General features: G+C 39.0%; 1 protein-coding gene across 2 annotated transcripts in view; it reads left to right on the top strand.

The window, feature by feature from the left end:
• Positions 1-26,828, top strand: part of crb2a (crumbs cell polarity complex component 2a) — a 48,949-nt gene extending 22,121 nt beyond the window's left edge. For both annotated transcript variants that reach the window (XM_086301636.1, XM_086301637.1), the window contains 11 exons: positions 453-648; positions 3,320-3,459; positions 3,759-3,929; positions 4,063-4,176; positions 4,819-5,772; positions 11,783-12,345; positions 17,135-17,300; positions 19,414-20,284; positions 21,034-21,150; positions 21,348-21,474; positions 21,728-26,828. In XM_086301636.1, coding sequence (XP_086157762.1) covers positions 453-648; positions 3,320-3,459; positions 3,759-3,929; positions 4,063-4,176; positions 4,819-5,772; positions 11,783-12,345; positions 17,135-17,300; positions 19,414-20,284; positions 21,034-21,150; positions 21,348-21,474; positions 21,728-21,949 — 3,641 coding nt within the window. In that variant the 3' untranslated portion in view covers positions 21,950-26,828. The remainder of the gene's footprint in view (positions 1-452; positions 649-3,319; positions 3,460-3,758; positions 3,930-4,062; positions 4,177-4,818; positions 5,773-11,782; positions 12,346-17,134; positions 17,301-19,413; positions 20,285-21,033; positions 21,151-21,347; positions 21,475-21,727) is intronic.
• Positions 26,829-27,031: the final 203 nt, after the last annotated feature.

The following is a 27,031-nucleotide window of genomic DNA, read 5'->3' as shown; positions in this document are numbered from 1 at the left end:
CAGTATATGTTACCACTAATTTTGGTCTGAACAGAAACTGGTTGATTTGATTATTTGCTTAGTCCACACATAAATTTTTGTTTCATATCACACACTCATTTTCACTAAGAATGCATCAGTAGGAAGACCGGTGCTCGCTCACATCATAGAAGCATTTCTGCTTCTGCTAATTCTATTGTTTTGTTTGTCGTTGATAAACTGGGCACAGCCGCACAGAGAGTATTTTAAGCATTTAGGTTAGATTCATCTCTCATTCAATTAGTTTGTTTAAGGATTTTACCAGAAGCTTTTAATCATCAAGGGTATCTGAAGACGAGAATAGGCACACTAATGTTGATGGTCGCTGATCTCAATGGGTAGTTGATTGTGCTTTGTTTTCTTGACATGACAACTTATTATTCTTTCATCGCTTTGATTTATCTCCTTTGCTTGACTCCCCCCTTCTCTTCCAGGAGTCAACTGTGAGACTGAAATAGATGAATGTGAGTCAAATCCCTGTCGCAACGGAGCCGATTGTCATGACCTCATAGGAATGTACTCTTGTGAGTGTCTACCTGGATTTGGTGGCATCCACTGTGAAGTTGATGTTGATGAGTGTGCCAGTATGCCCTGTCAGAACAGTGCAGTCTGTCATGATATGATTAACAGGTAGGCCAGTCCATCTGTAGCTGTCACAATAGCATAGACCATGAAATACTAAAGACAGATACTAGAAAGCTACCAGGTTACTGTTTTAAGGAGCTGATCACACCCACTAAAGGCAGTAGTCGAGTAGTCACACTAATTCTCTCAGTCAACACTAATGATTTGTGCAAGAGTTTGATTTGTGCAGGAGGCTGTTAATACACAACATACAGTTTAAACATGTGGAAAGCAGTAATATACTATAATGTGTGCTTTTTTGAACATGAAAAATAGACATAATAATCATAATAACTTAACATATTTAAAAAAAATCCTTGTACCTTATTTTAGATAGGCTCTTTATTGCCATTGTGCAATTTTGTTCAGCAAAACTCTTTGATGGCAGTCTTTTTCAAAGCAGCATATAGAATAAATGATATAAAAAGAAAACAAGAAATAGGAGGTACTAAATTGACTATTACTAAGTAGTTTGAGTTCAATAGTGCAATTATGAAAAGAAAAATAATAATAAATATCAGACAAATTATGGCTCATGTGAATGTCCAATGAATTTGACGTGTTGGGTGTAAGGTGCAATTTGCCAGTCCAGCTCAATCTTCAATCAGAGCTTTCACAGCCCTTGGAAAGAAGCTCTTTTTCAGTCTTTCTGTGTGTGCTTTATTGACCCCGAGCCTGCTAGAGGGGAGGGAATCAAAAAAAAAACCTAGTCCATGACTCTCTGAGATGGGGGCTGGGTAGACTTCAGTGTAGACCTGGTCCAGTGTTTTTCCATTCCATGTTCCCATGTGGATGTTTTTGTGTTGTTTTTTGTTTTGGTAAAACAGACTTCAGGTTTGTGTGGTGAAAGCCACACAAACTAATGAGGAGTAAACTGGGAATGGGTGGTCTGTGGATAGCCTGATGCAGCCTGGCTTTGTATGATCTCTATCCAGTGTTATGGATTATCCAAAATGGATAATGAACATAGTGAACACATCTAAGAAGAGCTGAAGAGTTTCATTCAGGTTTCAGAGCTCATCACAGTACAGAAACAGTACTAGTTGCCTCTGACAGTGGACTCATCTGTGTGGCTCTCTTCCACAGCATGTCTTTTATCCTGTCTTCCTTCTCTCACCCTAACCGGTCGCAGCAGATGGCCGCCCCTCCCTGAGCCTGGTTCTGCCAGAGGTTTCTTCCTGTTAAAAGGGAGTTTTTCCTTCCCACTGTCACCAAAGTGCTTGCTCATAGGGGGTCATATGATTGTTGGGGTTTTCCCTGTATGTATTATTGTAGGGTCTACCTTACAATATAAAGCGCCTTGAGACAGCTGTTGTTGTAATTTGGTGCTATATGAATAAAATAAAATAAAATAAAATTGAATTGAATTGAATCTCAGGCTTCTCCTGCTAAGCGTCAGTGCTCAGTTCGATACTGTTGGCTGTAATATTTTATGGCAGCTATTTGAGTATACAGTAGGTCTTGTAAGCTGCTGTGCTGCAGTGGTTTGAATCATATCTCTCTAATAGACTCCAATTTGTTCATGTAAATGGAGAGTCCTCTTTACACACTAAGGTTAATTATGGAATTCCACAGGGTTCTGTGGACCATTTATACATGCTTCCCTTAGGCAGTATCATTTAAAATGCATAACATACATTTTCACTGCTATGCAGATAATACCCAACTTTATCGATCCATGAAGCCAGATAATACACACCAATCAGTTAAACTACAGGCTCTAATTTCCTGCCTCTTAATTCAAATAAAATTGAGGTTATTGTATTCAGCGCTAAAATCTTAGAATATGGTATCTAACCAGATGCTTACTGTGGATGGTATTTGCTTGGCCTCCAGTAACACTGTGAGGAATCTTGGAGTTGTTTTTGACCAGGATATGTCCTTCAGTGTGTATATCAGGGACTAGAAAGAGAGAGTATATTCCTCCTATATTGGCTACTCTTCATTGGCTCCCTGTCAAATCCAGAATCAAACTTACAATCCTGATCCTCAAATATAAGGTCTTCAATAATCAGACCCCTCTTATCTTTATGAGTTTATACTACCGTATCACCCCATGAGAGCATTTTGCCTCAGATTGCGGGCTTACATTATAAAATGATGTAAAACTCTGGGCTTCCAATGTGCAGTATTTATCATTTTAGTCCTTGTAAGGCTCATTTAATTTTGTCATGTTAGTAATGTCATTATCATTGTTTCTATTATCATAGCTACTGCACTAATGTATAGAATACCCTTTTAACCACATTCACCATGCTCATATGCTTATTTTATATATTTATTTTAAATGCTGGGCTACCTCACGATAGAAATTGTTACATTATAGCTGTCAAAGATATTCAGCATTCATCTATTGCAAGTTAGCTATAAACATTACAATACTTATGTGATGTAACTAAATGTAATGCATCTTAAATGTAACACAATTAAAACTTTAATAATTTCTGCTTAAGTTGCTTCAGATCAGATAATGAATTTCCATGACCTCAAATTACTTTTTTATGTCATTAACTTCCACTTAGCTCTATAAGCTCAATAATATTGTTATTCTCTTAAGACAAAAATGCCGTCAATCTGCCTATATAATTCACTATCAAATATGTGTTTATACATAACTTTTTTTTTTGTTTCTTTGTTCCACGCTCTCTAAATGTTGATATCCTTGTGTCTTTTACAGCTATGCATGTGACTGCTCTGATACAGGATATGAGGGCAATCACTGTGAGATAGATATTCCTGAATGTATGTCTGATCCCTGCCAGCATGGTGGTACTTGTCAAGAAGGAGTCAAAGAATACACCTGTCTTTGCTGGCAAGGTACTGATCTACAAGCTCCAATCCAAACATTTCTGTCCCAGACACAAGAGTACAAACTGTGAATGCCTCTGATGTTCACGATTCTCTCTAATAACACCCCCATCTGTTGTTGTTGTTGTTGTTGTTGTTGTTGTTGTTGTTGTTTTTGTGTGTTTTTTAACCAAACCACAATGAGATACTGGAATTGCCTACAGAAGAAATCAGAGTTGCACTTCACTAAATCATAGTCATGTTTTTTTTGTGTGTGTTTGTTTTTTAAATATTTTCAGTGTGTGACGCACACCTTTTTTTCTCTCTAGGTTATGAAGGACCAAACTGTGAAGCTGATATAGATGAGTGTGCTGATCAGCCCTGTGAGAACAATGGGGAGTGTTTTGAACGCTCTGATGCATCTCACTGGGAGCTAGACTGGGAGCTGAGCTTTGCAGATGCAGCTGGATATATTTGCCAGTGTCAGTCGGGATTTGCAGGTCAATAAAAGTAAAGGAATCAGTGAACAAAGAATTATCTATCTATCGTATAGATAGATAGATAGATAGATAGATAGATAGATAGATAGATATTAAAACTACTGATAATGTTATATTTTGTTTGGTATAACAGGAGAGAACTGCTCTGTCAACATTGATGAGTGTGAATCTGAACCCTGTCAAAATGGAGGCATTTGTAAAGACAAGATCAATGGATATACCTGCACATGTCCTGCTGGATTTTTAGGTGGGTCTTATAATCTTGTAATACAGAGACAGAATTCCCTGTCACACTCAAAATTTAAATTCTGTATTAGTGTGTCTGTGTTTCCTAGTTTATAGTGAATTAAACAAAAGGTGACCATTCTCTCTTATAAAAATAAATTAGTAATACATGCACACAATTAAGCAACATTGGATTTCAATTCTGTTAAAAACAAACAAATGAAAAAAAGTCTTTGTCTCCTGGGATTTTCACCTTGAAGATGAGGAATATACTCCTGTGTGTGACCTTTACACAACTTTCTATTTTTACAATTAATCTTTATTATTCATTTTTTTAAACCTGTTTATATAAGTCTGGACAGCAAAACTACTCATCTAGGTCACTTTGTGGGTTACCAGAAGTACCCTTGGTCAAGATACTGAACCCATGCTGCTCTCCAATGCATGTATGAATGTGTGTGAATGTTAGATAGGAAGCACTTAGAAAGAAAGTGCTGGTGTGAATGGGTGAATGTACAAGTTGTGTAATGCGTTTTGGGTCTTCAGATAAAACAGAAAAGCGCTATATACCAGTCCATTTACCATCTCTGTTTTTTCTAATACAGCACAGTATCAGGTGGTCATCTACCTCCACCATATCTAACCACCAATTTTCTCCTTCCAGGTGAGTTGTGTGAAGTGAACATTGATGAATGTGAGAGCCAGCCCTGCCAGAACGGTGGCTGGTGTGAAGATGGCAGGGCCACCTACACCTGTCACTGTCCTGAGGCAGCTGCAGGTGACCTTCCTTGGGGAGGTCGTCACTGTAATTTGAAACTCCTTGGTTGCGTTGACCATAAATGTCAGAATGGAGCCACCTGCCATCCATGGCTAGAGGATGGAGAACATGGTCACACATGCTTGTGCCCTCATGGATTCCTAGATGAGAAATGCTCCACCAGAACAACTTTCTCCTTCTCCACTCCTGGATTTATTCACATTCAAGTTGTTGTAGAAGAAAGAATTCGCCGGGAAGTTGACCACCATGTTCACAAAGGTCTCGGGATACAGCTTCGCTTCCGGACAACTATATCTAATATGTTGGTCTTCTTCAGAGGGGATGTGGACAACCACCTCTTTCTAGAGATTGTGAATGGTAGTCTTCATGCAAAAGCCTCTTCTGAGGAATCGGAGTTGGATGTAATATTTCCTGGCTTGGTTAGTGATGGAAAATGGAGGGACGCTCACGTGTTTATGGCTCAGGAAGGTCTAGTCTTAAATCTGAAAGGTCCTGACTGTGACAATGATGGATGCACAGTTATAGATAGTGGTGCAGGTGAACCACCTTTCGAGCTCTCTGAAGCCTTTACTCATATTTATATAGGCGGAGCACCAGAGGACCTTTTAGAGTACTCTAAAAGTGGTGCAGGATTCATTGGGTGTATGGAAGACCTGATGATTGACTCTAAGCCTATTCTACCACAAACACTTCCAGAGGACCAAGGCCATGAACTGGGATGTACTAAGACTGAATGGTGTAATACTGAACCCTGCAATGGCCATGGACGGTGTGTGGACCTGTGGACCAGTTACCAGTGTGACTGCTACCGTCCCTTCCACGGTGAAAACTGTTCTGAAGGTAAAAATGTTTACCACAGGCAAATCTTTCCTTGTCAAGCTTGTTATATGTTGTAATCCCAATTTCCCAGAAACTAAAGCCTGTAATAATATATATGGGGAACCACTGGGGGGGTAATTGAAGGGATTTATACATCTTACCTATTACTTTGCTTTACCTTCTAAAAAAAAAAAGAAATCAAATTCATTGATTTTATAAAGAATAATAATGATTATGTAAAGAATAATGATTAAATTTCCTTAGACTACGATGATCTGGATGACTGAGAACCTTCACAGACAATAATGATTAAAACTAAAACTAAAACCTGAGATAGTCCAGCTAAAATAATAAGCAAATAAAAGTCAGTTTAAAGGAACTCAAATTCATATTACTGAAGAAGGAATGTGAATTCAAAGGAAATTAGACCAGCTGACAAGTAGACCAGCTCTTTGTAAACCACACACAGACAGACATCACTTTATATTGATTATATGGTTTTCCTTTGAAAAGTATCAGTCTCCATTTTATTTTTTAAATGCTAATTTTGCTGGCCTGAGATTCACATTTGATTTCAGTTTCAAAGAGATATGAATGTAAAAGGTATATATACATAGTGTATGTGAGAGAAACAACACAGGGAAAAATATTAAACATGCTAACTGAAATTTTTAAAATTACTGAAACACTTGGTACAAAAGCTTTTGTTGGTGAGAGGTTCTACTTACTGATAGTAATTAGATTAGTAATAGATTTAATAGCAATAGATTTCAGCTGATGTCATGACTTTCCATGCCTTTTTGTACCCAACTTTCTTTGTGTGTTCAATACTTTTTCCCTGTGTCATTTCTCCTTAAAATACTTAATTTAAGCATATCTATGTACGCCATACTCAAAAATACGAAGCTAAAGTACACTCTAGCTCTCCCAGCTGCATGGGCTCCAGCAGGAGATGTTGAAACCAATTTAAAACAGCTGGGGAAGAATTACTGGAGTGATATTCAAGTGATATCCAGTCGAATCAATGACAGATCTATAAATGTAATGCTGAAATGTAACCAGTGGCGACATGTATAGACACTTATCATCTTTTGACCAAAATAGACAAAATAATTATTGTTGGGCACTTTATTTCTATATTACATTTAAATAATAATAACATTCCAATTGGCGTCCATCAAAATGTTAATGAATAATAATTATTTGATTCCCTACTGAATTTTTAAGTTTCCTCACTTATAAAGAACAGTCTCAAATTTTTATGGGCCTTTTATTTTCACGGAGAGAGTCAAAATATCAACCAATATCAAGAAAGAAAATATCAAGAAAAAACACATTCAGCAGACATTATTGAGTGAAATACGTATTTGAATCACAAGCAAAGCATGACCAAGTACTTGGTGGAGAAAACCTTTTTGGTCTACTCCCCTTTACAGAAACTCTACTTGAAGGCAACTTGAAGCTTTTGCTCCCATCACAGATTTTCTATAGGTTTAAGGTTTAAAGAATTTCTAGGTCACTCCATTCCTTAACCTCTTAAGCCCCAAGCCTAACTGATCTCCTGCCTTTTGCCCCCGTATCAGGGGGCGTTGGGGCTTAAGAGGTTAATATGCTTCTTATTTAGCCACTGCATTATTGCCTTAATGGTAAGTGATCATTATCATGCTGGAAGACCAATTCACAATCCATTCCGTGTTCTGGCTGAGGAAAGGAGTTTCTTATGCAAGATTTCATGATACATGGCCCCAACTATTGTCCTCTCACTGTGGTAAAATCATCCTCATCAGATCCTTACCCTTACCAGAAAAATAGCCCTGAAGCATAATGTAACTCTGTGCTTGACTGTGGATGTTGTTCTGTGGGTCATAGACAGCATTTCTCTTTCTCTGGAGCTGCAGCCCTAAACAGAACTCGTGCACACCCACCAAGGAAAAAATTTTGGTTATTGGCAATTCAGTTTTAAGAAAGTACTAGAGACTAGAGACACCAGCAACCATTGCTAATTGTTGTCCAGGGGCCAGAGCAGGGGGCACTGAAAAAACGCTGAAACTGTTAGCTAAGGATAAATGGAAATTTCATGAAACAGTAATTCCCATAATAATGAAATCCTGTTAAATCAATCAGAGACATTTAAAATGAATCTTTATTTGTTGTGTAACTTTGCCAAAACATTTAGAATCAGACTTTATTCATCCCTGAGGAAATTACGTGGTTACAGTTGCTCCAAGACAGTAAGAACAGTAATTAACTGAACTAAATTAAATAATACAATATATTGTCAGACTCTTCTTTTCTGGTCCCCTCCCCAATCGGACCAGTAGTGACATTCTCATCGAATTCCTGGCTCTCGGAGTGGTGTCCAAAATATGATGTGGGCTTTACTGATAATTGGGAAACCTTCTGGGGAAACTCTGGTCTTGTTAGAAAAGATGGCATATATCCCACCTTCTTGTTTCAAGAAATCTGGCCAAATTTATTAAACCCCCAAAACATGAACCACCCAAAAGAAAAAAGGGCACTAGAATCCCAAAAAATTGTGGAGGCTGCCTGGCAATGAATCAAGACTAGCAGGGATGGATAGTAGGACCAAGCTGGGGAGCTGCTCAGGAGGGGGTAATCCCAACAACAGCGAGATGAATTCATCAGAAATTATAAGGTCTTTGGTTTGTATCATATCTTTCTAATAGGCTCTAATTTGTTCATGTAAATTGAGTCCTCTTCACACACTAAGGTTAATTATGGAATTCCACAGGGTTCTGTGCTAGGGCCATTTATTACGCATAACATACATTTTCACCGCTATGCAGATAATACCCAACATCGATCCATGGAGCCAGATAATACACACCAATCAGTTAAACTACAGGCTTTAATTTCCTGCCTCTTAATTCAAATAAAACTGAGGTTATTGTATTCGGCGCTAAAAATCTCAGAAATATGGTATCTAACCAGATGCTTACTCTGGATGGCATTAGCTTGGCCTCCAGTAACACTTTGGGGAACCTTGGAGTCATTTTATTGACCAAGATATGTCCTTCAATTAAACAAATATGTAGGACTGCTTTTTTCCATTTGCACAATATCTCTAAAATTAGAAACATCCTGTCTCTGAGTGACACTAAAAAAACTAGTTAATGCATTTATTACTTCTAGGCTGGACTACTGTAATTCATTTCATTCAGGATGTCCTAAAAACTCCATGAAAAGCTTTCAAGTAATCCAAAATGCTGCAGCAAGAGTACTGATAGGGACTAGAAAGAGCAAGCAAGCAAGCAAGCAATTTATTTATATAGCGCTTTCAGATCAGCCACCAGCTGAACACAAAGTGCTGTACACTTGACATGCCAAACATGATACATTGAGCATGTTAAAAAAATGAGAAAAATAGTAATAATAATATAAGATAAGTAAAACATATATATAAAAAAACAAAAAAACAACACATTTAAAACAATAAAATCAGCACATTAGATTAAAACAATAAAATCAGGGTCAGACTGTGTCATAAGCCAAAGAGTAAAAATGGGTTTTAAGACGTGTTTTAAAAGTGGACAGTGAAGGGGCCTCTCTAATGTGCTGGGAAAGATTGTTCCACAGATTAGGAGCAGCAATAGAGAAGGCCCTGTCCCCTCTGAGCTTTCTCTTGGACCTGGGTACCTCCAGGAGCAGCTTGTCAGCTGACCTGAGAGACCTGGGGGGTGAGTAAGGATGCAGAAGCTCAGAGAGGTAAGTTGGGGCAAGACCATTTAAACATTTAAACACAAACATGAGAATTTTTAAATGAACTCTAAGAAAGAGAGAGCATATTTCTCCTGTTTTGGCTTCCCTTCATTGGCTTCCTGTTAAATCCAGAATTGAAGTCAAAATCCTGCTCCTCACATATCTTAATGACCTTGTAGTACTATATCACCCCATTAGAGCACTTCACTCTCAAACTGCGGGCTTACTTGTTGATCCTAGAATATTTAAAAGTAGAACGGGAGGGAGAGACTTCAGTTTTCAGGCCCCTCTTCTGTGGAACCAGCTTCCACTTTGGATTCGGGAGACAGACACTATCTCTACTTTTACGATTAGGCTTAAAACTTTTCTTTTTGCTAAAGCATATACTTAGGTCTGGATCAGATGACCCTGAATCGTCCCTTAGTTATGTGCATAGGCTGCCGGGGATTCCCACGATGCATTGAGTATTTCTTCTTCAGTCACCTTTTTCGCTCACTATGTGTTAATAGACCTCTCTGCATTGAACTATACTTGTTATTAATCTCTGGCACTCTTCCACAGCATGTATTTTGTCTTTTCTTCCTTCTCTCACCCCAACCGGTCGCAGCAGATGGCCGCCCCTCCCTGAGTCTGGTTCTGCTAGAGGTTTCTTCCTGTTAAAAGGGAGTTTTTCCTTCCCACTGTCGCCAAAGTGGTTGCTAATAGGGGGTCATATGATTGTTAGGTTTCTCTCTGTATGTTTTATTCTAGAATATAAAGTGGCTTGAGGCGACTGTTGTTGTGATTTGGTGCCCTATAAATAAAATTGGATTGAATTGAATTAGATGTATCATTACGTACATTTACTTTCAATACTACTGATGTTTATTTAGACTTTTTCTTTCCGTTTAAACTTTCTGAGCTAACTTCAGTAATATCTTCTTCAAAGTCATCAATGTGTCTATTAAATGTTTGCCATGATTAATCTGTTTATAAATGGGCAACATACTATAGCCTTCGAGTGGAGGTAATTAAACCATTACTTAAAAAGCCATTGCTTAACCCAGTTGTCTCAGCTAATTATAGGCCAATCTCCAATCTTCCTTTTATCTCAACATTTTTTGAAAGAGTAAATGTTATCTGATCATCTGCAGAACTCGCCTCCAACTCTGGAGACCCACAAACTCACCACACTTGATTCCTACTTCCGCTTGATAGGTCCCTCCCACCTCTGGTGTCCATCATTTGTTCAGGGGATTACTGCCACGACAGGCCACAGCTTTGTACTGCTGTCTCGGCATTTAACACAAGCCATTCAGGCTCAATCTCTCTATTCTCCATCATAAAGTTGTGTTGGTGGTGTGATTCAAAAATCTCATGGGGCTTCTGTCAGACACTCTCAATGTACCCTCACTCTATGTTTGGTTACACCAGACCTATCCACCATGCTCCCCATGGTGTTTGTTATGGACAAACTGTGATTAGTACAGAAGTCCAACAAACAACTTGGAGGTTTAGGTTTAGCTCAACTCTCCCTGAAATGTCACCATAAGAATACAAGGACTAGAAAGATGTCCTATTTCTCCTATACTGGCTGCTATTCATTGGCTTCCTCTTAAATAAACAATTGAATTTAAATTCCTTCTCTTCACATACAAAGTAAACAATCAGACCCTATCCTAAAGACCTCTTAGTAGCATATTATGCCAATAGAGGACTTTGCTTTCAGAGTGCAGGGTTACTTGCCATTTCAAAAAGCAGAATAGAAGGCTGAACATTCAGCTATCAGATCCCTCACCTGTGGAACCAGTTACCAGATTCCCTGCCTAATTTTAAGATTAGGCTTAAGACTCCTTTTTGGTAAAGCTTACAGTTTCACTCACTGAGCCTTTTTCTGCTGAAGGGCTTTTCATGTTGCAAGGGATTTCTTCCTTCCAGTTGTTGCTAAGTGCTTGCTCATAGGGGATTGTCTGTTCGTGTTTTGGGGTCCAGGTTTTTTTTTTACCAATAATACTACAGTGAAATTGAAAGCTATGTATAAACTATCTGTATGAATGAGTGAATATGGTTTTTAGTGTAAAAGTGCTTTGAGTGGTCAGAAAAACAGAAATTACAACACAAATACATGTCCAGTTACCTTGCTATCACCTAATGTAGACTTTACTACTTTTACTACAGACATCCAGGTGTACATGTTTTTTACAGAACATTTTAACTTAGAAGTGTGCTAAACATAAAATATAACTGGACGTTATTAATGGAACACCCTGGGGCATTGTTGCAGAGGTGTACATGATGTTTTTAATGTAGTTCAATTATTGTTCCCTGACAGAATTTTCTTGGTGGACCTACAACCATGAAGACACAGTGAGTTCCAGTGGATATGATATTGTTAAAAGCCACGGGAGCAGCTTCAGTGTGTCTTTCATCCTGCGCTCTTTAAAGCCAGATGGGTTGCTTTTCCAGCTGAGGAGGCCCACAGAGGAGGCCTACTTCTCAGTTTACCTGGGCATGGGGAGGGTTTTTGTTAGCTCTCTGCCAAGTAGTGCTCCACTTACAGCTCCAATATTTGTGACTAATGGTGAGAAGCAGCTTCTGCAGGTGGAAGTGCAACACAGACAGGTCATCTTTGAGCATGCGGGAATTCGCTACAGAATGGGAGAGATCCCTGAAGTTAGTGTTAACAGTGGAGATCAGGCCTATGTGGGAGGACTTCCAAAGGAATGGCCCTCTGATACCTGGGGGGGACGTTTCAAAGGTTGCCTTCAGGATCTTCGTTTAGACTCCGTGCATTTGGATGTGGATGGTTGGAACACCTTGAATAAAGTGGACATTTATTCATTAACCTATTCTGAGAATGTAAAGAAGGGATGTGTCAGTGACAATACCTGCAAGGTAGGACAAACCTCCTAAATCTTTTTATATTCTTTTGTGTCTTTGTGTTCTTGTGAAAAATACCTTTAGGTATGTTGTTCACCTTCATGTTGTTTGGATGTGTAGTTCTCAGTGAGTGTGTAACTATTGTCTTTTTGAAAAAGTAACTTAACTGTCTGCTTATGATGTATTTAATGGACATCAGTAAACTGCTATTATAAAAAGACAGGTTACACTTTTCCTTAAACCATTCTCTAAACTAATGAGGTGATATTTAGGCCAAAATGGTACCCACTTTGTTAAAATATGACCCAAAGGGGAAAGTGTTATAAATGAAACACAGACCATTTTGATACTAGTCCGAAGCCAACAGTTCTGGGCGGCTCTCACTTCATGTTGGTAGATGATTGGGAAACGTCTGGGGAAAACCTGGTCTTGTTAGAAGAGACAGCATCCATCCCACTATTCCACTTTGGATGGAGCAGCTTTCATTTCTAGAAATCTGGCCAAATTTATTAAACCCTCAAAAACGTGTCTATGCAGAATCAGGACGAGAAAGCAGAGTTGCAGTCTTGCAATTCTCTCTGTAGCTCATCACTTCCTGTTATCCCCCCGAAACCCCATTATTATTAAAGATTAGGTCTCTCTTAGTACATCAATTATTAATCGACCAACAAACCTTTCTTTGATTTATTCTGCCTTACAGAAAACTGGTTACAGTAAGATGATTACGTTAGTTTATATGAATCAACACCCCTGATTTAGTGCTCATGTGATATGAAATAATTATTGTTATTATGTTATGTAATTATTGATTTTAAGATCTGTGTAGATACTGAAAATGACAGACTCAACACAGCATTAAGTCAATTATCAATTATTAGACTCAACTGGCTTCTCTCAAAATGTAAAAGAAACCACACATTATTTTAATCACACTGGATTTTGTTCTGACATATGGCATGAAAACAGCTTCCTGCAGCCTTGACCAATTGCAGTGTAACTAAGGGAAAATTCAGGGTCATCTAATCCAGCCCTAAATATTTGCTTTATTAAAAAGGAAAGTTTTAAGCCTAATCTTAAAAGTAGAGAGGGTGTCTGTCTCCCCAATCCAAGCTGGAAGCTGGTTCCCAGAAGAAGGACCTGCAAGCTGAACAAGGCTCTCTCTGCCAGGCCTTCAGGCTGGGATGCATGAGGTTCGCCCTGAGTTCCCAAAGGCACTGGATGTTGTAGGGCTGCCTTGGTTGATGTTTCTCATTTTCAAGATATTGCACAAATAAAAGGAAAGCAGTCCTGCATATTTGTTTAATATACGCATTGGACATATCCTGGCCAAAAATGACTTCAGGATTCTTCACAGGGTTACTGGATGTCAAGGTAATGCCATACAGAGTAGACAACTAGTTAGACATCATATTCCTAAGATTTCTAGGGGTGAATACAATAACCTGAGTTTAGAACCAGAAAATTTGAGGTTATTTTTATCTGAATTTAGGTCTTTAAACCTTTAAGACATTCCTGCAGTTTAACTACTTGTTAAACTGTATGGTATGTTATCTGGCTTCATGGATAGATAATCTTCGGTATCATTCGCATAGTATTGAAAATACATGCTATGCCTTCTAATGACACTGCTAACGGAAGCATGTATAATGTCATAGCGCCTAATTCTGTGGAACTCCATAAATAAGCTTAGCATTCAATTTAATTAAATTCTGTTTATATTTCGCCAAATTACAAGTTTCAAGGTACTTTACACTTTAGTTTAAAAAAAAAAAACTACAATAATATAGAGAAAACAGAAAATTACAACAATGATATGAGCCCCTTGGAGCAAGCACTTTGCATTGGGAAGGAAAAACTCCTTTTTAACAGGAAGAAACCTCGAGCAGAACCATGCTCAGAGGGGGGCAGCAATTTGCAACGTCTAGCTGGGTTAGGGGAGGAAGACAGGACACTGACACTGTGGAAGAGAGGGAGAAATGAATAATAACTAATAATTAAATGCAGAGAGGTGTATAAACACAGAGATTGAAAAAAAAGTGACTGAAGAAAGTAGCTGTGTGAAGAGGACTATCCATTTACATGTATAAACTGGATATCTGCAAGCCAATCTAACTTCTTTTTATCTCTAAAATTCTTGAAAGAATAATTACAAAACAGCTACAGAGAAATGTTTTATTTAAAGAGTTTTAGTCATGTTTTAGAGCTCATCACTGTCCTGAAATAGTGCTAGTGAAGGTTAAAAATGATCCTAGAAGGATCATTTTTAACCTTCTCCGTGCTTGTCCTGCAAGACCTCAGCGTTCCATACCAAAATATTTTATTACAGCAATAAGAGCATGCTGTAGGTATTAAAGCACTGCACTGCAGTGATTTGAATCATGTCTATGTAATAGATTCCAATTTGTTCATTTGTAAATCCTTTTAGAGGCTTAGAGAGTCTTCTTCACACACTAAGGTCAATTATGGAGTTCCACAGGGTTCTGTGCTAGGACCAGTTGTTCTTACATTATACATGCTTCCCTTCGGCAGTATCATTAGAAGGGATAGCATACGTTTCCATTGCTATGTCGATGACACCCAACTTTATCTAACCATGAAGACAGATAACACACACCAATTAGTTTAAACTGCAGGAAAGTCTTAAAATTGACCTAAAATTTCTCCGAGTGATGTTGAAAAGCTTTTCCATGCATTTATTACTACTAGTAATATTACTTTATTACTTCTGGACTACTGTAATTCATTATTTTCAGGATTTCCCCAAAACTCCATGAAAAGCCTCCATTTGAACCAAAATTGCTGCAGCAAAAGTACTGACAGGGACTAGAAAGAAAGAGCATATTTCACACATACTGGCTTCACATCATTGGCTCCCTGTTAAATCCAGAATCAAATTTTAAATCCCTCTGTGTCAAAGGGGGCCAAAGGCCTGTACTGAATGTTAACCATTCCTCGCCGTCAGTCCCCTGACCGTGGTCGGGAGACACGAGGGGAGATGCTTCCTCCAGGGCCGAAGTTTGTCCTCCTTCGGGGTTAACTCCCTTCACTTTTGTGGAGTAGTGAGGCAGACAGAAATCAGCCGAGGGCCCGGAGAGTACTGAAGAGATGAGGCTTTAATAACAGTACTGCACACTTCGAAAACACACTGCATAGCCTGTAGCCCGTTAGAACGCTGCTCCCGGTCGCCCTCTCTACCCATGACACACTCTCTCCATTTTTCTCTCTTTCGCTCCCCCGCGTTTCCTTCATGCGCATGCTCACACACACATCACATACACTCCTTACTGCACCCAGTCACACACGGCAATTCCCGCAACATGAAGCTGGACCGAAGTGCAGAACCAAGTGCGGAGTCAGCTGAAGTAGTTTTAATAGACTTTATTATCTTTGCAACAAACAGAATAATAACTTGGCATAGAAAAGTAGCAAACTTAAAGTGAACACAACATTTAACTTTGATGGATGAGGGGTTTGGGCCTGGGAGGACTAGTGAGGAGGACTGAGTCGTGGCAGGTAATACAAGTTATTGCACTGAACGGAAAGGGAAAAGGAGGTTAGAGTGAATGAATGAGTGAATGAGAACTTCTCCAGGTGAATGTGGATCTTAAAAGAGGGAATAGCTTGTGCTGCAGGTGGAGTCAGAGGTACTTTAAGAGGAGGAGGTGAAATTCCAGGTGAGCTGAACAGAGAGAAATGACTACCCTGGGTTCCAAGAAATCCTGTGAGCAATGGTGGCAGGAGGGCAGGCGGGTGTTGAGCAGGAAGTTTTCCCAGTAACAATGAGTATGACTGGGAATCCGAGGAGTGAGCGAAGCTGAAGAACGGAGCTGAGATGTGACCAGAAAACTGCAGCACAAGATAACAAGGGAAGTGCAAGGACTAGAAACAATAGCAGTGAGAGAGTGTGAGAGCCTGTTACCAACATGGATTAGTTGACAAACTGATGGTGAAGAGACGTCAACGCAGTTCTTAAGTAATGTGGACACAGGTGAATCAGGAACCCAGTGGAATTTTTCCGCAGCTCACCCAGCCTGTGACACTCTGCTCACTTACAAGGTCTTGAATAATCAGATAATAATAATAATAAAATATCCTATCTTAAAGACATCCAAGTAACATATCACCCAAAAAGACCACTTCACTCTTAGACTGCTGGTTTTCTTGTGGTTCCTGAGGTATGTAAAAGTAGAGGGAGGCAGATCTCCAGCTTTCAGGCCACTCTTCTGTGGAGGCAGCTTCCAGTTTGGATTCAGGAGACAGATACCCTCTCTGCTTTTAAAATTCGGCTTTTTTTTTTTTTTTGATAAAACATATAGTTAGGGCTGGATCAGGTAACCCCAAATCCTCCCTTAGTTACATTGCAATAGGCCTAGCTGGGGCTGAAGTGTTTCTCCTTCTCTCACCCCTTGTGTTTTTACACAACTCTGCATTTAATTATTAGTTATTATTAATCTCTGTCTCTCTTCCACTGCCTTTGTCCTGTTTTCTTCCCTTTACTCCCAACCAGTCACAGCAGATCACTGCCCCTCCCTAAGCCTGGTTCTGCCAGAGGTTTTTCCTGCTAAAAGGGAGTTTTTCTTTCCCACTGTCACCAAGGCCCTTGTTTATAGGAGGTCATCTTATTGTTTAAATTTTCTGTCTTTTCTCTGTATTATTGTAGGGCCGTAATTAATCAAACCAAATGTTGGTGTGATTTTGCACTATATAAATAAAATTATTTTAATCAAATAATAAAATGTAATTGATTATTTCCATATCCGTTCATTGTTCTACAAAAATGTAATCTGCATGCTTCCTTTTATAGATGAAGCCTTGCCAAAATGGAGGATGGTGTACCATCACATTCAACGATTTTACATGTTCTTGTTCTGAGGAATACACTGGAAAGACCTGCAAAGAACGTGTGTGGTGTGTCAGCCACCCATGTGTCAATGGTGGCCATTGTGTGGATCTACCTGATGGATATGAATGTAAGTTTATAAAACTTCAACTCCTATTATGCCATGGAGCAAAAAATATATATTTCTGTTCGCCTACCACCAGAGATGGGCAGTAACGCGTTACAAGTAACGTAGGTATGCTACACCTGTAAAAGACAATGCCTCGGCCCTACAGGTCACCTGTCTCAGGTGTAGTAAGGTGAGGTTGTTGTTTACAAGTAACGCGTTACTGCGAGTGGATACTTTTGGCAATACATTGTATTTCATTATTTTTTGACATTTCACACTTAACACTGAATCGGTTAAGGAACAGCCCAAAGTGCTTCAAAGTGGATTTAATAAAATGATCTTGCCTGTAGGTCTTCTTTGTGTAATAACTCGTTAAACTGAAGTCATTTGATAAAATACAACAGTAAAACAAAAACAGTTCTTCACAATTACTTTTTCCCCAGTTATAAAAATCAAGGTTTTCTGATTATGAAACACTTTCAGTGAGAAGACAATAAAAATTGTCTATTACTTTCAGTACTTATATGAAAAAGCCATATAAGTCACAAATACTGCAATATGTTTTCCTATATGACTATAGTTCTCAAAGTGCGAATAAAAAGCTAACTAATACTTGCCTATGAAAATATAATCATCTAAGAAAAAATCTTTTTTGGATATCATGTCTTCTGAGATTACCTCTTGCTTCACACATTGTGACATCCTATCACTGTTGTTGCCAATTTATTGCCACACCTTATCATCCTTTTTCCTTCTCTCTTTCTTACTTCAAAATGATTTAAAACACAATTGAAATCCCTTCATTACATTTTTTTTTTATTTTCTGTGTTGTATTTTAACAAGATTTATCATTAATTCCATCACATGTCAATATACTTTCCCTCATGTTTCATTTAGTTTATGCTATTTAACTTCAACTAGATTTTTCATTAGCTCAATCACACTTTTTATCTTGAAAACACTTGTGTTTGTGATTTACAATATGCTCAGCATAATTTATTTTTTAAATCATATATGTTAAAGTCTCCCAATCCTTCTTGTGCACACATACACATGCAGCCTCGAAGGCTATGACGGAATAAAAAGGCCACTCTACACAAAACCTAAGTGAGAGGCCTGTTATTAATTTCATAGATTATATTTTTGTATTCATTTTACTGCTTAATCTTATACCTGATTATATTCTGATCAGTATTAAGTAGTTAAGTACGATTAACTATCAGCAATATCACATTTAATTATGACTCTATGTTCAGAATTATGTATAATGATGTGTCAGACACACATTTCCTATCTTTCACATTCCTGCAGCCAGTCTCAGACACACAAAGGCATTAATCTGCCACGATGAAAGCTGGATCATGTCTACACACACAAAATTCAGACATTAGAATCATTGTCATTACTCAAACTACATTTGTAATTCAACATATCGATTAGACTTATACTTTGATTATATTTTTTGATTAAGAATTAAAGATGATTTACTATTAGCAAATGCACATATGGATCAATGGTACTGGTTAAAAAAAATAAAGCTAAGAGGAATGGTTTAGGAGGAGCTTACCCTCTGAATCAAGTGTTGCAGAGGTCAGTATATCACCAGACTCAGGGGTAACTGATTCAGCCACAGGGAGAAGATCTTCAGCAGTAAGCCTGGGCAAAAGAAGATCAGTGTCCAGGGTAACTAGCTCAGATACAGGAAGAACACTCTCTGGGTAGTTTGCACAGTGTTCACACAACCTGTAATGTTACTGGAGGTGAGTTAGGGAGGTAAACATATAAGGTCCATCTCAGTCCATGTGTCTATGTGCAAGCACGTTTCTCCCACACTCAACAGAGAGCAGTGGCACATCCAAAAAATCACTCCTAAACGGTTTTTTTTTTTTTCAATATATTGGGGTGGGGGTGGGGGGGCTGTAGCCTATCCCAGCTGTCTTAGGGCGAGAGGGAGGGTTCACCCTGGACAGGTCACCAGTCTGTCGCAGGGCAAACACATAGACACAGACAACCATTCACTCTCACTTTCAAATCTACAGGCAATTTGGAGTTTCCCATTAAATATCTTCTACATGACATCCATATTTTGAAATAATAAGGAAAAATTGTTCATTTTGTTCATTTTGACTCCTAGGTGTTTATAATGCCACATTTGAGAACAACGCTGTGCAGTACAGTTCTGGAGGCTCCCTGGTTGAGCCTGTCACTAACATATACATGGAGTTGAGGACCCGGTCAGAAAATGCTGTGCTCCTGAGGGCCTCCTGGGGCTCTGATCTCCTAATGGTGGGTCTGTTGGACTCATCAGTCCGGGTGGAGATCCAGCTAAGCAACAGCTTTGAGCCTCTGACCTTTACAGGCGTCCGTCAGGTTGCAGACGGGAGCTGGCACCGCGTGAACATTTCCATGACTGAAAAGGACCGCAAAGCCTCCCCCTGGATCATCACTGTGGATGGAATCACAGATGCTAACAGTGTGCCAGACCGCACAGGTAGTATTCGCTTTCTCAATCAGAAGGGGGCGTTACTAGCCCTTGCAGAGAGCTTCAATGGTTGCATGGGTGCAGTGAGGCTCGGAGGAGTTTACCTTCCTTTTGTGGATGATTATAAGGCCCCACAACCTTCTCAGTTTCATTTAATTGGAAAACCAAAGATTTATTTGGGCTGCACTGGTACCCCTGTTTGTGATTCAGATCCATGTCTAAACGGAGGCACGTGTGAAGACCTCTTTAATAAATTTGGATGTATCTGCAACTCTGGTTGGGAGGGAGACCAGTGTGAGATGGACACTGATGACTGTGCATCTCAGCCCTGTGTTCATGGAAGCTGTAAGGACTACTTGGCTGGTTTTCAGTGCAATTGCCACCTGGGATATGCTGGCACTCTCTGTGATGAAGATATTGATGAGTGTGAGCATCATAATTGTGAACATGGAGGAACCTGTCAGGATGGACCCAACATGTACACCTGCATATGCCCTAAGGAGTACAGGGGCCCACACTGCCAGTGAGTTCTCACTAATTGATCATTTGTTTATTCCCTGTAGTTAAAGGTGAACTGCTGTAGTGAAGCCAAACTACACAAAAGTATTGGGCCACCTGTGCATTACCCCTAGAGGAATTGCTCGGCCATAGAAATTCATTCCATAAAACTCCCTGCAGACTGATGTTTTTTGCTGATGTTAATGCCAATCCTACTCTGTTTTATATGGTCATCCACTTTATGGCTGAATTAAAACCACTTTGCAATATTAGTAGTTATGAGTGATTATGGATCACTGATCTTGAAGAAATTTCCTGAAATGAGTTGTTGCAGCACTGGCATCCTATTACAATACTATGCTCAAATTCAGTGAGCTCTTTAGAATGACCCATTCTTTCACGAATATTTGTAAAGGCAGATTGTATGACTAGGTGCTTGATATTATACATGTGGCCATGATACTGAAAACATTCAAATTGAAAGATTCAAATGTTTTGCCCAATACTTTTGTTCCTATGGTGTATGTAAGATATGCATGCTGCCAGCAGCTTGTGCTGAGTGAGTTAAGAGCACAACTAATCTGCCCTATTTTAAACCATATTTGTCTTCACAATTGAAAAAAAATGCAAGGAAGCGTTATTGTTTTTCTGTCTTTGTTTACAATTTTTTGTTTATTAGTTTGAAAAGACAATAACATTGTAGATTTAGCACACACTACACATGCACTTAAGAATTCCTGCACATCTTGCCAAGATAAACACTATTTCTTCCAGGTGGGTCTATCCTCCTATACAGTGTGGTAAAGATGTTATGTGTGCAAACGATGGTGTCTGCAATGATGGACTGTGGGGGGCTAACTGTACATGCATGCCAGGTTTCACAGGCACCAGGTAAGCTCACATCTGAGTCATTTTACTCTAACTGTTACTAAATTTAAGTAATACCACATGTGTGTGTGTATATCATGGTAGAGGGGATATATATAAATATATAACCATAAATATGACTTAGCTTCAGAGTTGTTAATGTAACAGTTAATGTTGACTTCAGGTAATTTCTGGTAATTCAGGTAATTTTTGTCTTGCAGATGTGAAATGGAGATCAATGAGTGTGGGTCTAACCCCTGTAGAAATGGAGGTTCCTGTTTGGATCGCTTTAACATGTTTGTATGTGAATGCCCGCCCGGTTACAGTGGTCCAGTCTGTGACAGTAACGTATGTTCGCTTCAATTTCTTCTTCAGAGCTAGATAGACGAGATCAATAACTTAGTTGCAACATTTAACGAATGATATATTATATGTGTTTCCCAAACTAAATTACTTTTCATATTTTACATGAAGTTTCACAACAGCAGTATAAACTTGATTTAGATTCACATCTTTCTAATTTTGAAATGACTGAAAATCAAACTATGTAATGGAAACATCCATCAGTACGACCAAACCTCTACACTTTTTGTCTCTGCAGAAAGAAGCCCGTATACAGGGAATCCCCTGGCTGCTAATTGTGATCCCGTTGCTCTGCCTGTGCATTCTCCTAATGATTATTGGCTTGACCTTTGTAGTGCTCACAGCAAGGAAGAAGCGCCAGTCAGAGGGCGCTTATAGCCCCAGTGCTCAGGAACTAGCTGGAGCCCGGCTAGAGATGGACAGCATGCTCAAAGTACCACCGGAGGAGAGGCTTATCTGATCTGACAGGAACACAAATCGATAAAGGGAGCTAGAGGTGATCCGATGCTGTGGGGAGGTGCACAGGGCTGTCACTGTCAAACTGTTAGATCCTCTGAATGTCCAGGCTCATCTGATGTTATAGCCCCCTCCTTATAGACCTGTGCTACAAAAATATATTGACAATGTAAATTGTGCATATTTCATCATCTGAGGAAATAAGCCCTATGAACTTCAGGAACTCATAGCCATCAATTTATCCTCTGATGACCCCCTCTTATCAGAAATCATGCCAGTTTTTTATGCTCAAAACTGCTAAACAGAGGACAAATAAGCTCTCCACTACATGGTCACCTTTGGAAAATGTCCAACAGGTTCATGGCACACCAGTGGTGCTGCTGCCGGAAACTTTGCTCCAGTGGAGACAGTATGGCTCTGAGAAAACTCTTTACTGTTCTTTCTTTTCTGATAGACATGTTTGGCAACATGACTTATTTTTCAGTTTTCCTGGTAATATGGGACTTTGTAGCAATTTTTAGAAATGCTTTTTCTTGTAAAAGATTACATTTATTTACATTTGTGTCCACTTGTATGCACATTAATTAAATCTATAAATGTAATAAAGGCCAATTAGAGGTTTTTACTGCTTGGCCAGGAAGAATGCTTGTTATAAAGAATTTAGACAGTAGAGATAAAGTTAAATTGTTTGCTGTTATTTTTAATTCTAGTCTAGATTTTCATTGTCTCTTGTGCTCAGATTTTCTTTCTGTCAAGGTTTTTTTCTTCTTTTTTTTTGTTTGTTTTTTTCAAAAAAGCAAACAAACAAACAAAAACAACATCCCATTTTTGATATTAGGGTCATTCGGTCTCAAATCAACCAAGGGTTCTGCTCAACTGTCTCTGATTTGCATACAAATTTGAGAAAATGTGATCATTTGGTATATCTTAAAAAGTATTTCATATATGAAGCTATGGTCTATTAACTCATAGTGAGTGAGGAAGGTGAGTGAAGAAGAAATACTCAATGCATCATGGGAATCCCCCAGCAGCCTACACCTATTGCATCATAACTAAGTCAGGATTCAGGATCAGCTGGTCCAGCCCTAACTGTATGCTTTAGCAAAAAGCGAAAGTTTTAAGCCTAATCTTAAAAGTAAAGATAGTGTCTGTCTTCCGAATCCAAGATAGAAGCTGGTTCCATAGAAGAAGCCCATATGGAAAAGATATATATAAATCTTATAAAGTTTGTATCTGTCTTATGTGAAACTTGTATGAAAAGCATACAAGAATAAAAACAGATATAAGATCCCATAAAAAATTATATAAATGAAACTTGTATGTTTTGGATACTTACTAAAACAATATATGAAAGTAATGAGAAAGTATATGATGTTATATGATTCACTATATGAAGCAGGCCACATCTTATGCAAGTCTTTTATAAGTTTTTTCTATTTCTTTTCCATATGGGAGGGCCTGAAAACTGAAGGCTCTCCCTCCCATTCTATTTTAAATACTCTAGGATCAACAAGTAGGCCTGCAGAGCGAGAGTGAAGTGCTCTAATAGGGTGATATGGTACTACAAGGTCATTAAGGTATGATGGGGCCTGATTATTTAAGACCTTGTATGTGAGGAGCAGGATTTTGAATTCAATTCTGGATTTAACAGGAAGCCAATGAAGGGAAGCCAAAACAGGAGAAATATGCTCTCTCTTTCTAGTCCCTGTCAGTACTCTTGCTGCAGCATTTTGGATTAACTGAAGGCTTTTCTGGGAATTTTTAGGACATCCTGATAAAAATGAATTACAGTAGTCCAGCCTGAAAGTAATAAATGCATGAACTAGTTTTCCAGCATCACTCTGAGACAGGATATTTCTAATTTTAAAGATATTGCACAAATAGAAGAAAGCAGTCCTACATATTTGTTTAATATGTGCATTGAAGGACATGTCCTGGTCAAAAATCACTCCAAGGTTCCTCACAGTGTTACTGGAGGCCAAGGTAATGCCATCCAGAGTAAGAATCTGGTTAGATAGGTCTGTGAAGGTTCTCAGTCATCCAGGTCATCGTAGTCAAAGGAGCTTGCAAAGAAAAGCGTCTGGACTTTTTTAAGTTACTTGAAGACGTTTGTGTTACTAGAAGACGATGTGGTGTATGCTGTACAGTGCAGCGAGGAATGCCCAGACCTCTACATTGGAGAGACCAAACAGCCACTTCACAAGCGCATGGCACAACACAGAAGAGCCACCTCCACAGGACAAGACTCAGCAGTCTATCTGCATCTTAAGGATAAAGGACACTCTTTCGAGGATGCCAATGTTCACATTTTGGACAGAGAGGACAGATGGTTTGAAAGAGGAGTGAAAGAAGCCATCTATGTCCACTGTGAGCGACCATCTTTGAACAGAGGCGGGGGTTTACGACACCAACTCTCTGCCATCTATAATCCAGTTTTGAGATCCCTTCCCAGACGCCTTAACGCCCACTCACATCCTGGGCCATCTGACCTCAGGAATTCGCATGATAAGGTGGGGCCAGGTTTCACAATGAACACACCCGAAACTCTGGCTGATTGGGACCCACACCCAGTTTCACACCTTGGCTCAGGCGATTAGAGGATCATCAGGGGGTCCTTTTGTCCCTCTGTGGGGGGATACTCCCACTAGGTTTATATCTGGGACTCTCCACCATTTGACCTTAGAACTGAAGAAGCTTCTCGGATGAGAGGTGAAACGTCTTCAAGCAACTTAAAGAAGTCCAGACGCTTTTCTTTGCAAGCTCCTTTGACAATCTGGTTAGATACCATATTTCTAAGATTTTCAGGGCCGAGTAAAATAACCTCAATTTTATCAGATTTAAGAAGCAGAAAATTAGAGGTGATCCAGGTCTTTATGACTTTAAGACAGTCCTGCAGTTTAACAAATTGTTGTGTGTTATCTGTCTTCATGGATAGATAACCTTCGGTATCATCCGCATAGCAATAAAAGTGTATGCTATGCCTTCTAATGATAATGCCTAAGGGAAGCATGCATAATGTAAACAGAATTGGTCCTAGCACTGAGCTGTTTGACAGCTACTCTTTCAAGGATTTTTGATATAAAAAAAGGTAGGAGATTGGCCTATAATTAGCTGGCTTTTTAAGTAACGTTTTAACTACAGCCAGCTTGAAGGCCTGTGGTACATAGCCGATTTTTAGAGATAGGTTGATCATGACTGAAGCATTAATTAATGGCAGGACTTCTTTGAACAGTCTTGTAGGAATGGTGTCTAAAAGACATAGTTTGGAGGAAGTAATTATTGAAGTTAACTCAGAAAGATCAATTGGAAAAAAAAGACTAAATAAATATCAATGGTACTGAAAGTAGCTGTGGATAATATTACATCTGTGAGACAATTATGAGTCATTTTTTCTCTAATGGTTAAAATTTTATTTGTGAAGAAGTTCATGAAGTCATTACTAGTTAACGTTAAAGGGATGGTTGGCTCAAGAGTGCACTGACTTTTTGTCAGCCTGGCTACAGTGCTGAAGAGAAACCTGGGGTTGTTCTTATTTTCTTCAATCAGTGATGAATAGTAAGATGTTCTGGTTTTGCGGAGGGCTTACTTATAAAGCAGCAAACTATTTCTCCAGGCTAAATGATGATCTTCTAAATTTATGACACACCATTTCCTCTCCAGATTACGAGTTATCTGCTTTAGGCTACGTGTTTGAGAATTATACCGCGGAGTCAGGTACTTCTTATTTGAGGCCTTAGTTTTCACTGGAGCTACAGTATCCAGAGTCGTACGTAGTGAGGAGGTAAAATTATTAACAAGATAATCGACTTCTGTTGGAGTAGCGTTCAGATAGCTGCTCTGCTCTGTGTTGGTACAGGGCATTGAAGATGATAACAGTGGGTGGATTATATTCTTAAACTTAGTTACAGCGCTTTCAGAAAGACATTTACTGTGATGAAATCTACTCCCCACTGCTGTGTAATCAATTAGTGTAAATTTAAGTGTTATCAGGAAATGATCAGACAAGAGAAGGTTTTCAGGAAACACTGTTAAATGTTCAGTTTCTATACCATATGTTAGATCAAGATCTAAAGTGTGATTAAAGTGGTGGGTGGGTTCTTTTAGATTTTGAGAGAAGCCAATTGAGTCTACTAACAGATTAAATGCCATGTTGAGGCTGTCATTTTTAGCATCTACATGAATGTTAAAATCACCCACAATAATTATTTTATCTAAACTGAGCACTAAATCATATAAGAAGTCTGAGAAATCAGACAGAAACTCAGTGTAAGGCCCGACGGACAATAGATCAAAGCAAATAACACTGGTTTTGAATTTTTCGAAAAAGTAAAAGTCTGTCTTGGTCTTTGGTTGATTAATAGGCTGGTGTGAAAAATTGCTGCCAAACCGCCCCCTCAGCCTGTGCTTTGAGGTTTCTGATAGTTAGAATGACTCGGGGGTGTTGATTCATTTAAACTAACATAATCATCCTGCTGCAACCAGCTTTCTGTAAGGCAGAATAAATCAATTTGTTGATCAATTATTAAGTCATGTACTAACAGAGACTTGGAGGAGAGAGACCTAATATTTAATAATCCACATTTCACTGTTTTACTCTTTGGTTCAGATGTGGATACTGTATTGTTCTTTCTTTGTGATTTTTTATGTTTAAGTTGTTTGTTGCTGGTTTTTAGTTTGTTTTTTGTCTTTTTGGAAGATTTTCATGCAAATTATCCTCATCATCACTACAAGCAAACTTATCACACAGAAGGTGTTCTTTATGAAGAACCAGAAGGTTCTTTCAATGGTTGCTTCAAACCAAGAGTGTTGCATCCATTCTTGCATGCTACAGAGTAAAGGTAAATAAAAAATTCTGGATGGACATGAATGGACAGGGCAGGATGGTTATTGGGGTAGTTAGTTGTAGCACAGGGGGTAGAGCTATAGCCAGCAACCACCTTGGTAGATGCTCAGGGGGTAGTCTTCCCTTGCCCTTTGTTGTGTTCTCCCTCAAGCTGTGTGTCCCTCTTCACATGGCTACAGAGGATCCTTTCCAGGATGATCTGTAACTGGCTTATGTTGTGTTTACTTTGTATGCTCTGCAGTA

This window comes from Aulonocara sp. 'chitande type north' Nkhata Bay, linkage group LG7 (genome assembly GCF_057382095.1).
Source record: "Aulonocara sp. 'chitande type north' Nkhata Bay isolate Kocher_YH1m ecotype deep benthic linkage group LG7, A_spYH_male_GT1.1, whole genome shotgun sequence".
Taxonomy (NCBI): Eukaryota; Metazoa; Chordata; class Actinopteri; order Cichliformes; family Cichlidae; genus Aulonocara; species Aulonocara sp. 'chitande type north' Nkhata Bay.
Note: the sequence above shows the minus strand (reverse complement) of the source record. Positions and strands in the feature narration are given on the sequence as shown.